Source organism: Lissotriton vulgaris, chromosome 1_1 (genome assembly GCF_964263255.1).
Source record: "Lissotriton vulgaris chromosome 1_1, aLisVul1.2, whole genome shotgun sequence".
NCBI classification, from domain to species: Eukaryota; Metazoa; Chordata; class Amphibia; order Caudata; family Salamandridae; genus Lissotriton; species Lissotriton vulgaris.
This window is the reverse complement of record NC_141685.1, coordinates 1,807,800,597-1,807,815,197: the sequence shown is the minus strand read 5'-3', so window position 1 is coordinate 1,807,815,197 and position 14,601 is coordinate 1,807,800,597. Positions and strand designations below refer to the sequence as shown.

At 43.7% G+C, this 14,601-nt stretch overlaps 1 protein-coding gene across 1 annotated transcript in view; it reads left to right on the top strand.

Moving 5' to 3' along the window:
* ARL1 (ARF like GTPase 1) overlaps window positions 1–14,601 on the top strand; it is a 100,669-nt gene that overhangs the window by 64,927 nt on the left and 21,141 nt on the right. The window contains exons 4-5 of the mRNA XM_086919128.1: window positions 4,206–4,317; window positions 6,944–7,122. Of these exons, the coding sequence (XP_086775254.1) occupies window positions 4,206–4,317; window positions 6,944–7,122 (291 nt within the window). The remainder of the gene's footprint in view (window positions 1–4,205; window positions 4,318–6,943; window positions 7,123–14,601) is intronic.

Below are 14,601 nucleotides of genomic sequence, written 5' to 3'. Positions count from 1 at the left end.
AGGTTGGTTTATTTGTAATTCACGGTTCAGCTTTAGTATTGCGAAACTGTTGTCATGCGGCCTTTCACCCACTGAGGGCCTTGTAAGTCATATCAGATAGCATTGTCTTGGAACAGTGCTCGTGATTGTTTTCTCAATGACTGAACGGTGTATTGTAGCTGGCCTAGGTTAGCAAACACTTGGCAGAGACTAGTTTGTCAGTGTTTTCCGTGAAATCTGAGCCTTTGGATTTCTATTTTGCTTTTCTTGAATTTCTAGTTTGGGCACATTGGCCGTGCAGTACATCATCTGATTACAACATAAGAGGTGTGTGAAAGACTTCCTTCGCATACTAATTGTGCATTTCAAGGTCACACAGGACTTCCGAATCCAGCAGGTGATGAAACCTGAAGCTGCGTCTTCTTTTTAAAACCGAGGACAGCCATAGTTAAGAAAAAGGCTTACAATAAATTGTAAATAAAAAAAAAAAACGTTTTCTTTGGTAAATCTGTAGATGCAAAATGTACGAAACATTTTATTTTTAAACGTATGCCGCAGTTAAATCTTCCCTTTCATCCATAATTTATGGGTTGTTGTATTGATTAATCTGCTGACTATTCATCCAGACTCTAGGGATTACCTTTGTTGTGTGTTTATCACTGGAAAATCTCTTACCTAGAAAACTGTTATAGTATGATTGTCAGTCTAGGCTTACACAGAGATACGGTGGAAAACGCAAAGATTTTGAGTGGAATACTTGCAGAAACTCTCAGCCACTGACAGCATGTAGAGCCACAACCCCCACTTGCATCCACTCTCTCATTCCCCATTCCTGCCTGCTGATGCTTAACACCAGGGTCCTTTTCATTTTCTCCTTGTGTGTTTTGCTGAACTGCATATGGTTCTCCCCACTATGTGACTTCATGCTGCCCTGCCTTGTGGGTTTCTGTAGAGTTCAGCGCAATTCCCTCGCCAATCGTGCAAGCCTATTGGGGGTTCTCCCTTAAACTTTTTTGTTAACATCAGAGACATTTTATGTTTGAGGTTACCTAGAGGGTACCCCATTTGTGAGAGTGGCTGCTGCCGTCAAGCCATTGCTATGTGAGACTGACAACAACAGCAGTGTGTCATCTTGTATGCCTGTGAAGGGACTTCATTCCCCTGCATAAGTTCCATCAGTCTTCCTTAGTCCTTAGCCTTCGTGTTTGGGACAACTGGGAATGATGCCTATAACATATTTGTGTGTGTGTGTCTCAGTAAGTTGACATTGACACATGCAACGATCTGCAGGTCTTGAGGTTGAAGCTAAGCAAGGCCAGCTTACCTGTTCATTCTACTGTTGTGTACGTTGAGAACAATACATTGAGTATTACTAACATCTGGTATTTATGGTATCTATAACAAGTGCTGTTTGCAGTACTCGTTATGGTAAGTTATTATTATATGTGTGTGTCCCGATCCAGACTAGTGAGCACTAGAGTCCATTGCACTCTGTGTCCTGTACAACATGGTGGTCGCTTTATGTTGGTCTGAGGTGTACTTTATGAATGCCTCTATCACGCTAGTGTCTCTGTTGGGATGAGAATGTCTCCTGAATGGTAGACAGGCATGTCCCCTTTCCCGAGTGCCCAACTGCATTTGTATCTGGCACCCTGACTTTTATTTTAGCCCTAGAATCACTGTAAGTATGTGCATAGAGGCCTGTCACTGACTATGTAAGTTACTGGACCTGTCCAGTGACCTGGAGGGGTGCACATCCAATGGGACCCAGAGGCAGATGATCTTCAAACGCCAGTGTAGGTCCCATCCTATTGGCTAGACTAGTTCCCTTGATTCTGGAACTGTTGATATGCTCTTTCTATCTGCTAGGAGTCTGGAGACATCGCTGGTGAAGCTACTTTTGAAAATTACTTTCAGGTCCCCAGTAGCCAGTCTCTCCAGTGTCTGTTCTGAGTGGCCTTGCATGTGGAAAATCTTTATTACGGCTGGTGGTTACTGAGTTAGTGGTACCCAACAACACACAAAACCGAAGGGGCACCTAGTGAGTACTAATCCACAGCCAGCCACTATCCCCAGTTCAGTGGTCATTTGGGCTCTAGTCAACTGGCCACTATCGTACTGGGCTCTAGGTGACCCATTGATGCCATTCTTGAGGATCCCTGGGGTCTTTGCATAGCCATCTGCATTCCCTCTCAATCTATCAGAGAGGGACGAGGTGGGTAGCCAGGTCGACCCAGCCTACTCTGGGGGGCCTTTGACTTTTGTGTAGTAGCTGACTCAAGGTTAGGAGGTGGTAGCCGAGGGAGATAACTCCTTCTCTCTCTCTGCCGAATCTCCCCTGCCAAATCTCCCCTGCCAATGCATAGAAGACCAAATGGCTAGAAATGAGCACCATAATGACTCTGAGACTGGCTGATGGTGAAGGCCACCTAACCAGGATATGGTGGAAGCAGGCACGCCATCCAGTACAGGTTACGACAGAATTTAGGCAATTATATTCAAATAAAAGAGAAGACACACTGGCAGGAATGCCATCTAATTGGATTACTGCAGAAATAGGCTATTATTTTCAAACAGGAGAGAAGAAATCCTTAGGAGGAATACAGAACACACATACTGGGGGCAGTCCCCTTCCTTTTCACTGCTAATATCTTCAAGTTATAAATAAGATCCTCTTGCCCATCATATCCCACCAAGTGCCCAGTGTGAATGACCCTCTTCTGGGGTTGTAGACCTTTGTTGGGGTTTTTTCTGAAAAACTGGTAGTCACGGAACAGACTGCTTGTGCTGTCTCATACAGACTGAGCGTAATTAACTGGTGGGTCTATCCCATACCATACCAAACCATACCATACCAGCAGAGATACCCCCTAAAAAATCAAAATCCTTGACCAAGGGTGAAAAATGTATGCCTAGCCGAAACCACCAAATACACAAAAGTTAGATCAAAGCCCCTTACACCATACAAATAAGAATCCAGTTTTGGGCGGAGTCGGCTCTGTGGACTTAAGAGGCCCTGGGGGAAATTCCAGCTCTGAATGCCCCATGTGTAGCACAACAACTGTGCCCCACTCCAACCGTTCAAAAAAGAGACTTAAAACACCTTGTATTCCTATTTTCACATTCCATAGATCAGCACAATCAGTCCTCGTAAAAGAGAAGCATAAACTCCCCCCCTCCCTGTGTGACTGCCACTGAGTCGGATATATTCGCAGGGACTTTCTTAGTCAACCAGTGTCCTTCTACAGGCAGTTCATTCCTCTAAAAGAAGATCTTACTGCAAAAATCTAAGCCGTGGGAGAAGATGCCTCATTATTTAGATAATACATAAGAAGAGCAGTGGAAGAATTGCAGAAACCGAATGTGGATGTCAACATTATTTGTCAAAGCCAATTTTTCAAAACAGCAAGAACTATTGGCTACTCCACTGCTTGTTAGGTTAGACTTGACAACACACCTGTCTAGTATACCTGGTGTTACCAATTCTTTTAAATACAATTAGAACACACAGTGCTAGCAGACCTATTGATTTTGCCAGTGCTGTTGTACTTAGGAGGCTCCATTGGCTTCTGAAATCAATGTCTTTATCTTGCATTACGATCTACATGGCTTTTGGCAATTTCTTCTCATTGATGTTGTAAAAACCGTTTGTCTGATCATAGCCTTTTTATGTAGAAATTGACACTTTCTTCCTTGAATACAGTGTTCCTTATGCTCTTTCAAGATTTTTAGTATCTCAAATACATCCTTCAATGTGTGTGGCCAGGGTTTATAGTGGCTTGTATGTGTGTGTGTAATTGCACGTAAGCGTTGGAGTGATCTCTTTCTCACTCATTATTTACTTCCTCCCTAATGTGTGTAATTTTAGGAAGGTTCATACTAAATTTCCCTTTGCTGAGGTCCCTGTGCTCTGCGGTGACCGTTCTCTTATTTGGCTCTGATATTCACTGTCCTACAAATTAAAAAAAAAACGGTTTTTCCTTGTTTGTAAATGACATTGTAGTTGTTCATTGCACTGAACCCCACCTACTGCTTCCCTTAGAATAACTATCTAGTTCTTGAAGTTATTTAGCCTGGTCTCTAATATATTTACCTCAAATAGACCATATCCAGGTGTACTGTATTGATGATGCACTTTTATTTTCTGTACCAGATATTAGTGTATTGTATTCATTAACCATGTAGAGAAACATTTCCCTAAGTATGACTGTTTTAACGTTTTTCAGGCCGTATTGGCGTTGCTATTATTCAAATACAGATGCAGTAATTTATGTGGTGGACAGCTGTGATCGAGACAGGATTGGAATTTCAAAGTCTGAGTTAGTTGCAATGTTAGAGGTAAGAGAAAAATATGATGGATTATTGTGATTATGATGTTCTTATTGTAGCAATACCAGATACATCGACGTGCTCTGGTGCTGTTTTTCCCCACTTCGAAGCAGCAAATCATTTTTGTCATTTATTAAATCTTGGGATGATGTTCAGATGGGAAAATTGAGGACTTTTTAAAGAGATCGAAAACTGGGGAGACGGTTCTTTGTCAGGTTGTGAGCTATATGACGGCATACTCTAGAGATAGTGGGCACAGAGTAACCAGTAGAGATAATGCAGGTGAGTGCAAAACTGTCGAGGGTAAGATAGGCTCAAAAGGAAAACGTTGATAGAAAGATCTCTGTACAGAACATATGCCATATGTTGAACCTACATCATTCTTTAGCATATACAGTTGCCCTCGAGGCTTTAAAGCTGTCTGCCAGGGGAGGGGGAATGAGATAAAGATGTGCATGTCATTAAAATGGTCTACAGATACTATCATCACAAGGATGATTTCTCCTTTTAAACACCTCTAAATTCATAAAACCGTGTTCATTTCACTTGATTGACTAATGGTTTAAATGGAGCATCGTATCCTTTTTAATTTTCAGTACATATCTATTACAAGTAACTGAAATATTTAATTCCCAAATAGTAGCATGCTGCACGCATGTTGTGGCACGCAGCCTTCAGAAAAGTAAAGAAGCCATTCTCCACCTACATTATAGACCTATTGGCATGTCTGAAATAGGGTTAATAGCCTATGCCCAAATACTGAACATGCTTTTAGGAATTCCAAATCGGGTAAACTCTTCCCCCCCCCCCCCCCCCCCCATCTTTGTCTGTAATACTAGGACTATCTCCCACCACAGTTAATATTATCCGAAACCTAGTGTCATTTTACCTTAAACATGTTGCTTAGGTGGATATAGTCTTGACGTAAGCTAGAATTTTACTTGTACAGTGAAAATCTGTTGCTTCTCTTCCACTTGTATACAAACAAAAGCACCAGAGCCATCTCTGCACTGAAACCTGGCTTCTGTAATTCATCTTAATCTAGAATACACAAGAAGCTCACCTAAAAACACAGTCCAAACACTAACAGTGAGAGTCTTCTTCTGGGCAATAAAATTCCCCATTCAACTCGCCTGTTGAAAGAACTACATTGTCTTCATATTTCTGGCCGCATTGACAATTCTCTGCGTAAAGACTGCATCGTACCTCGTGACCAGATTCCTGCACATAGTACTTTCCTATGGTTTACTGACATGCATGACTAAAATGAAAGTATTGGAGGAGCGAGAATCAGAGTTCCCCTCTTTGGAACTCACTTCACTCTTCTCTCCATTCGTTCAGGATTTCCTGCTTTCCAAAATGATCCTCTAAGCGGCCTTATTCAAGAAGTAGTTTAAATTCCAAACTCTTTCCAGCCTTTCTATGCAGGTCCAATAGTTAGCCAATATTCCCTTTTTTTTTTTTTCAACCCTTCCACACCTTACCATTGTTTGTCCCTCTTTTTCCTTCCTGTAGTCAATGCTGGTTGTTTCGCAAGTGACACTATATAAAACAAATGATTATTTAACATATCCTTACTTCTCAGACTGCTTCTGTGGTGACAATTCAACAATATTTCATTCAGAGTTGTAAAACAGCTGGTTTAGCATATTCCTACCTGTGAAATGAAAACCCCTGGAATATTGCCACCTTGTGGCAAGACCAATTTAATCCTTGAATTCTATCTCTCCGCTTATGAACCATGCAAGGTGGTGCTCCGTACACATAATAAGTTGCAAATATTTTTGGGTGATTTCCATCAAACAAAACAATTACTATTTTGGTCTTCTTTCCAAGCCTTCACCCCAGTAAAGCTTAAAAGTGACACCATATTTACCATATGAAACAAGCTTTAAGGCTTTAGCTCGATAGCAAAAATAACATATTACCTTCCATTAGTTTGTTGAAAGCACACAAGTCAAGGAATATTTGAGGTTTGTGTAGCATGCTGTATTGTTTCTTGCTCCCACCTGCATTGATATGCAGCGTTTCTTCTGCTGTGCTCATTCAATTATGTGACGAGAAGCATATGCAACCAGATCTGGACATTAGCAAAGTGGCAAGATACACAATTTACATGTATTCTGTAAATAGTACACCTTGTTGCCTCAGAACGTTTACTTGTTAGTTTGACAAAGACTTGAGGTCATGCTTTCTTCATCTGTGGTATTTGCAGAGAGACCAAGCTAAAAGTAAAGAAAAGTTGCATGTAGAGTAACCCTGGTATCTGTTTTCTTGCACACTTTCGCTTTATCATTACCCAACCTACCTTTTTATTTTAGCTTCATCTTCTAGCACATAGATCTTCTGGCCTCAACATCTGGAAACTAAATGGAGTTCTTGCAGCACATAAGTGAAGTAGTAATCACCCAAAGATCATGCAAGCAGCAACAAGTCTTTCCTCATCCTATCACATGGTGCTGCAAGTTTCCACATGTTGAAAATGCTATTGCTTCTAAGGACTGAGCAAATTACAGCAGTTATCATTTACTCTCTATTTTCAATTACTGTCACTCTTGAATACGTGTTTTGAAATGATTTCAGCTTCCTGCAGCATTCTGATTATACTGTAAAATTTGTTAATGATTTTATGCAGGAAGAAGAACTTAAGAAAGCTATTTTAGTGGTGTTTGCAAACAAACAGGATATGGAGCAGGCAATGACCCCCACGGAGGTGGCAAATTCATTGGGCCTTCCGGCTTTGAAGGACAAGAAGTGGCAGATTTTTAAGACCTCTGCAACCAAAGGCACTGGACTTGACGAAGCAATGGAATGGCAAGTATTGATTTAAACATTTTAAGTGTATTTAATGAAAGCATATATCCAATTCTGATGGGAGCAATCAAACAATTTGTAAGACTATATGAATTATCTTAAATTCACCTCTCTCTCAACCTGTTATAATTTTTTAAGCTGGCTTTAAAAAAAAAAGTATGCTTATTAGACATTTTTGAGTCTGTAAAGGGCTCTTGGATTTGTTCAACCAGTTTACTGTAGCTACATCTGGTAATCCATGACACTAAAAAAACAGTATGAATACACTTGACCACAAAGCAATACGTTTTTTACAAAACAGCTTAAGTTTCAGACTGTTGAGACTGGTTAATTACTTGAGTCCATCTCACCCAGCAGCGCTGTGTTCAAACCTAATATTTGGGGGAAAACAGCATGACACAAAGGGTAAAAACAAAACCTTTTTTTCCCCGATTAGTTTTTTTGCCACACAGGTTTTCTTTGTGTTTCAAACGTTGGACCTGAGCTTGAGTAGTCTACTGCGGGCTGTGATAAGATGCTTTTAATAAAGTATTTAATAGTTTAAGTCCAACAACATTTCTTAAAGTTAGCCTTATGTGTCGAGATTTAAATTTACTTTGTCAATGTAATTAAATATATCACATCGAAGAGAGCAGTGAGTTGATTAATGTCAGTAGCAAAAACTGTAAGATACAACAATGAAAGTAGCTGTCAGATGATGCTTTCCATTCTTCTGATGGAGTGTGAAGAAGAAGGTTTAAAGTTTTTCCAGAAGGGCATGAGGCATAGTACAAAGTGGATGTCTCCTGGTTGATAGTTTCACATTCTTGGTGCCCAGCGAGCTTATGTTCTCTTTTTACAGTCCCCAACATGTTTTGCAACCTATTTGAAATAATGACTAGCAGTACTTTGTTCAGCTTTTGAAAAAACTCTTTGCCTGCTTCCTTTTTCAACGATCACTGATGAATTTAATATGTGTGGCTTCTTTAAAGTGTATATTTTGTGCTATCATTCTTTAAGGGGTGGGCGTGTGTGTACATTACACATACACCGGGATGACACCTGGTGGCCCAATACTCTTGGTACACCCCCTAAACCAACCCAGATTGCTAGAAACCCGGAATTCCAAATCGACAATGCACTGTCGATAAAAAATCATTTTATTTATTTATTCAAAGTTTTATATAGCGCGAACACGATCTTAACAGATATCAGAGCGCTTCACAGGGGGGGGGAGTGGGCAAACGGGAGGGTGAGTAGACATAATAATTGGGTACAGTATAGTGAACGGTAGCATAATAGGATAACAGTCATGTGCTAATAAGATACAGGTAACAGTAAAATAAGGCGGTGCAGAGTCTTTGATCTAACTAAAATAGAGATCATGGAATAGCAGAGAACACTCAAATAGACAAAAATATAAGACGGTGCTGAGTCTGAGCTAGCTACAATACAGTTCTAGAGATAACAATAAACATTCAAATAGACATTACGATAGGGTGGTGCAAAGACTTTGATCCAGCTGCCATAGAGATCAGTGGATACCAGTAAACCCTCAAAAGACAATACTATAGGACGGTGCATAGACTTTGATCCAACTGCAAAAGAGGTCAGTAGGTCATGAACATAAAGTTATTGGAACATTAAGTATCCAAAGATTCAAGATCGGTGCAAAGTCTCTGAGCAGCAACAGTAAGGATCAGGTGAACTTGGCCATAAGGATGGCTTTCACTTCTTTCTTGAAGAGTACAGTGGAGGAGATAATCCTCGTTTCAGGAGGGAGTGCATTCCAGTTCCTGGGTGCCATTCCTGAGAAGGAGCGTTTGTAGGTTTTTTCCTTGCGGAATCTGCGAGGTTTCAGGAGCAGACTTTTTGTACTTCTATTGGATCTCGAACCTCCTGATATAGTCAACTTTTGAGTGAGGTAGGTGGGAGCCTTGTGGTGTATGGCTGAGTGTGTCATAACCGCAATTTTCAATTGTATTCTGGCTTCGAGGGGAAGCCATTTCAGGGATTTCAGGTCAGGGGTTATATGAGAGTGTTTCCTTGAGCCCGTAATGAGTCTCGCGGCAGCATTTAGGAAGGCTCTTAGGGGTGCTGTTGTTGCTTGAGGGAGACCGCTGAGGGCCACAATTCCATAGTCTATGCGGGGGATGACTAGTGCTTGTACAGCAGTTTGGAAGTCCTTGGCTGGGAGGAAGGGTTTGAGTTTCCTCAAAGTGTTGATTTGAAAGTTAGCTCCTTTCGTTGCTTTGCCAACGTGCTGTTGCATATTGAGCTTTGCGTCAAGTGTGATGCCTAAGGATTTTGCAGAGTCCACGGCGGTGGGTTGGACATTGAATGCTGTTAGGTGATTGAGCCATATTTGGGTGGTGGTAATTTTAGCAGGGGGTGATATCAGGAGGAACTCAGTTTTCAAAGCATTTAGTTTGAGGTGATTGTCGGCCAACCAAGATTGGGTGTTCCTAAGTGTGCAGTTCAGAAGTTTGATATCTTCCGGGGATTGTACCTTTAGGTAAAGTTGAGTGTCATCGGCATACATGTGGAAGTGTACATTGGATGCCTGGAGCATGGTAGCGAGTGGTTCCATGATGAGGTTGAACAGCGTGGGTGAGAGGGAAGATCCTTGTGGGACGCCTAAATCTACTGGCACTGGAGAGGACAGCACATTGTTGATCTTGAACTTCTGGGATCGGTTGTGTAGGAAGGAAGTGAACCATTTGAGTACAGTCCCGGATAAGCCCATTCTGGTATTCAGGAGCTCTAATAGGTTCTCATGTTTGTAACAACGTCATGTACAATGTCATGTAACAAAATTTGTGGTAAAAGCTTTGCGTTACTAAAAATGCTAAGACGAGTCTTTCCCTGGATTCCCGTGGAATGCAGAAAGATTTTAGGCCAGTCACTACTAAGGAGTAGACTCGACTATGGGAATTCCCTATTTGTTGGCATGGCGGACTATTTATTTTCAAAGCTACAGCTTGTCCAGAATGCGGCAGCAAAAGCCGTCTGTAACAAAAAAAAGTATGACTGCTAAGAGCTGTCTGAGAGCCTTACATTGGCTCCCAATGAGGCAAGAGCTTCTTTCAAAATGTTATGCATTACCCACAGAGTGCTGCATAACACTGGCCCGAACATCCTAAAAAACAGGATTAATTTTTACGTACCGAACCGAAATCTTCGCTCCCAATCCACTGCAAGAGCCGCCACCACCCGAACAAAGAGAGTCAGGATGGGCGGTCTTGCCTTTTCACATCTGGCTGCAAATTTGTGGAATAATCTACCAACAGATTTAAGACTCCCAGATTGTTACCTCACTTTCAGGAAAAAAAACTCAGAACCATATTGTTCCCCAAAGCAGACTAAATCTCTCAGGCACATGTGCTAGTTCACTGTACACTGTCAATCTTAGCACCATGATATCCTTTCAGGATGAATGTTAGCGCTTTCGAAGTACTTATAACCTTAACATAACATTAACATACAAGTAGCCATGTGTACAAAAGAATGGAGGCATGCCTAATTGATAGTGTCATTGATTGAGTGTAAGGATAGATGGTTCACTGTAGGTCTCGCAGTTGTGAGTTTGAGCTATCGGCATTGTAAATGTATTTACGTGTTGGTTTTTGAAACATAACTGAAAGGCATTGTCATTTACAATGCCAATAGCTTAAACTCTTGCAAATGCGAGACCTATTGCATTGCAAATGCTTGTTTTAGATTAATGTTGAATTTTCATTTGGACAGACCTGGCTGAGCCCCAGAGAGCCTAATTTGCCATCATGATTTTTTGAAACCAGAGATGTGAAATAAGCAGCAGCTAAAAAGGGGGGATGCGGTGGGGTGGGGGGGGGGGGGGGGGGGGAGTGAGTGGTTGGAGTGTATGGGAGTCTGGAAGAACACAATTAGAAATCTCTGAGCATTGTACAGCACCCCCAAACAATCCCTGCCCGCCCACCCCATCAGTTAAGGGTTAGCCCTTTCAAAGAAATCCCCACAAAGTCAGTCCTATAGAAAATAAGACGGTGCTTATAACGGGACGCTAGGGCCTGACCACACGGACTGACACCGCCACAGCCCTATCAACCTTACAGAGTAACTGACCTGTCTAGAAACGCTTACATTTTCAATGAAAGCTGTGCACCTCCAGAGAGGAGAGGACTGTGCAGTCCCCAGAATGCGACTGAATCTTCCCCATTCCTACAAGCCTTCCAAAAGGCTGTGACCCGTCTTGAAATCCTTATCTTTCACAGTGGAACTGCCCCCCTCAGGGGTTCGGGGGGGGGGTTACTAGCAGCTGAGCCCTGCATGCAAGGGACGCTGCCCTAGTCCAGTGCCTCCCGTCTTCGAGGGGTAGTGGTCTGCCTGGAAACTCCTACCCTTTCATGGAATGCCCCCACAGTCTGCCTGGCATTTGAGAACCATTGGCACAGCCCCCCACTGCCCTTCCAGAGCTGTGGGCCTGTCATGACTGCCCACCTCAGGCTGAGGGAGAGCGGCTCCTAGCAGACGTTAACATGCCCCTGACCACCCCCCACCTAGAGCTCAAGACTTTGAGCCTGCAGTCCAGTCGTATGTGAGTGTGGGGGAGCGGGGGAGGGGGTGCAAGTGGGAATGAGTGGGCGGAATGCCTCTGCACTGCCGATCCCAGCGTCACTGAGGAGCCTTGTCATGTTCAAAGCTACTAATTTGCTGTCGCCACTTTATTGACTGCGCGACAGGGAGAGTAGTAAATCTGCCCCTTAAGATGGCGTTTAATGGGAAGCCCGAGAAACAAATTTTGCAGCAGCATAGTTTTGGGGAGTTCAATCAAAAGTCCATTTCAAAACTAATTAGTCTGAGATCGCGGATCGCACACGGACACTATCTCGCAGAATGCGACGGTGACCGGGGTGGGGGCGCCGCGGGCACGTGTCTCCTCCCGAGCCGCGGACCGTGCCTGCGTCACCCTGCTAGCAGTGCACGGAGGGGCGCGGGCCAGGGGGGGGCCACTCCGCGTGAACCAGAAACAAGAGCACGCGCATGCGCACACAAAGGAAGCTGCGCTTCAACAAAATCCGATCCACCGGTCCTAAATAAAGGGATACGGCAATCTTGATGCAGAGTTTAAGCAACCACGTGCACTTTGTTTCTAATGGACCCAGCTAAGGAACCATGTCCTCAGGGAAGTACGTGCATTACAATTGGGGCCAGCTGACACCATTTGTAACTAGCCAACTGGAACATCCATCACCAAAGTTAACATGGAGGCCTGTGCACGGGCATCAACCTCCAAAAACCATAACGTGCCTCCTTGTGCACGGCCCACTCGAGAATGCAATCCTAACCACGCTCTTTCCACCTGCCACATATGCTCAATTCCCTCTAATGTCCGTCACACATCATGTATGCACATTCTACTTGCAACATACACACCCTGAACCACACACACACACACACGTCATTAACAACTGCCTTGTTTCATGTTATCGATACCACCATAGCCCTTAGAGAGAGTGCACAGCCCCTAACGTCAACGCTGCCACCAAAAAAGAAAAGGCCACCCAACCATAGACCTCAGGCACCTGCACTCACTTGCAGGGCACCACGGCGCACCAGGCGTCGAAGCGATTGAGTGCCGCTGCCCCTTGTTTTGCAACCTTCTCCTCTTCTAACCGCTGGGTTTATGGCAAAAGCGGCCCCATTTCACCTCACACGCTGTCGTGAACCTCCGACCCCGAAACCGGAAGTTCGGGAGCGTCACGCCCGTCTTCTGCGGGAAGCCCGCAACCACGGAGTGGCTGGAGCAGTGGTGACGCGGGGCTCCCATGCCTGAGGAGAGCCCCACAGTGGCTGCAGACTTCAGGAATGGCTGCTGAGGCCGCCGAATCGATGAGTGGGGTGGCGATGTGCACGTGTGTGTGTGTGTGTGTGCGTGTCTGCGTGTGTGTGCAAGGGGGGGTGGAGGGGTGCTGGTTGTGTGTGCGCCGTTACTTCATGCGAGCCAAGTGAAAGCAGGGGCTGTGTGTGCGTGTATATTTAAGCGCGACTCAAAAGCGCGTACAGAGACCCCAATCTGTGCGTGCCCCTGTCTGTACCACTTGGCAGGCAAAGCAACAACAATAGATCTCGCTGGCGACAGTGTTTTCGCACTGCATCACCAGCGGGACCTAATGAATGCTGGCGTACAGGGAAGGGTGGATGATTACATCATTGTTCAATGTTTAAGCAGTATCCAACACACTAGTTCTGTGTAATACTCCCAAGAGTTCTGAAAGCGCGGTGGGAGCCAGGCCTGAAAACATGTGAATCATGCAGGAATGAGCCTCTTGATCAGAAGTGAAGGGATGGTTTAAAACATATAGTTTCTTACCTGTCGGTGTAGTTTAGCAGCTTGAAGACTTTCTGGATTCACTATGCTGTGCATTATTCCGCCATCTAGTGGTTGGGTCTGGAATTGTAGTCTTTCTTCTCTTTTTTTTTTTTTTTCGTGGTCCAGGTGGGTGTCGACATAGCACCATTTGGTGTCTTTCGGGACGTCAACACGCTTCCCCCGGAAGCTCCCACCTTTGGTCACCGTCTTCGGATTCTTTTTTCTTGTCTTGTGTTATTTTTTCTCTTCTTTTAACTTATAAGTCTTTCTCCTGTTTTAATCCTTTTTCTCCTGTCTCATCTTTCTGGTGGAGGAGGGTGGGATCGCTAGTGAACCCAGAAAGTCTTCAAGCTGCAAAACTACACTGACAGGTGAGAAACTATACACTTTGCAGCGTGAATCTTTCTGGATTCACTATGCTGTGCACAGACTTTGTAGTGGTTTGTTATTGTTGTGGTGGCTGGTTAGAAGATGAACTCTGGTTACTGAATATGCGTTGTATGACCTTCTGTCCCACTTGCAGTTCCTTGTTCATTTGATTATCTACACAGTAGTTCTTAGTGAACGTGTGCACTGAAGACCATGTTGCGGCTTGTCAAATGTCTTAAATAGGTGTGTTTGCTAGAAACGCAATTGTTGCTTCTTTCTTCCTTGTTGAGTGAGCATGAGCTGCTCCTTGTAACTGTTGCCCTACTTGTTTGTGGCAGAGTTGTATGGTTTGTGCAATCCACCTTGCAATGGTATTTTTGGTAACTGGTCGTCCCAAAAAACTGCTGGCAAAGGATACAAAGAACTGCTTTGTCTTTTGCACTCCTTTGTCCCTTCTATGTAGTGCATTACTGCCCTCCTGGCGTCCAGTGCGTGTAGCCCCCTTTCTGTGCTTGTGGTTGGTTTTTAGAAAAAAACGTGGTATTTTTGAATTGTCTGGTTGATGTTGAACCGTGACACCACCTTTGGCATGAGATGTGGGTCTGTTCTCATTATAATCCTATCATTGTGTATTTGTAGGTAGGGCCCTTGAAGTGTTAGTGCTTGCAATTCACTCACTCTTCGTAGCGATGTGATGGCTACTAAGAAAGCTGTCTTTAGCAGGAGCATGTGGAGTGTAGCTCTGTAAATAGGCTCAAATGGTGCCTTCATCAATTGGG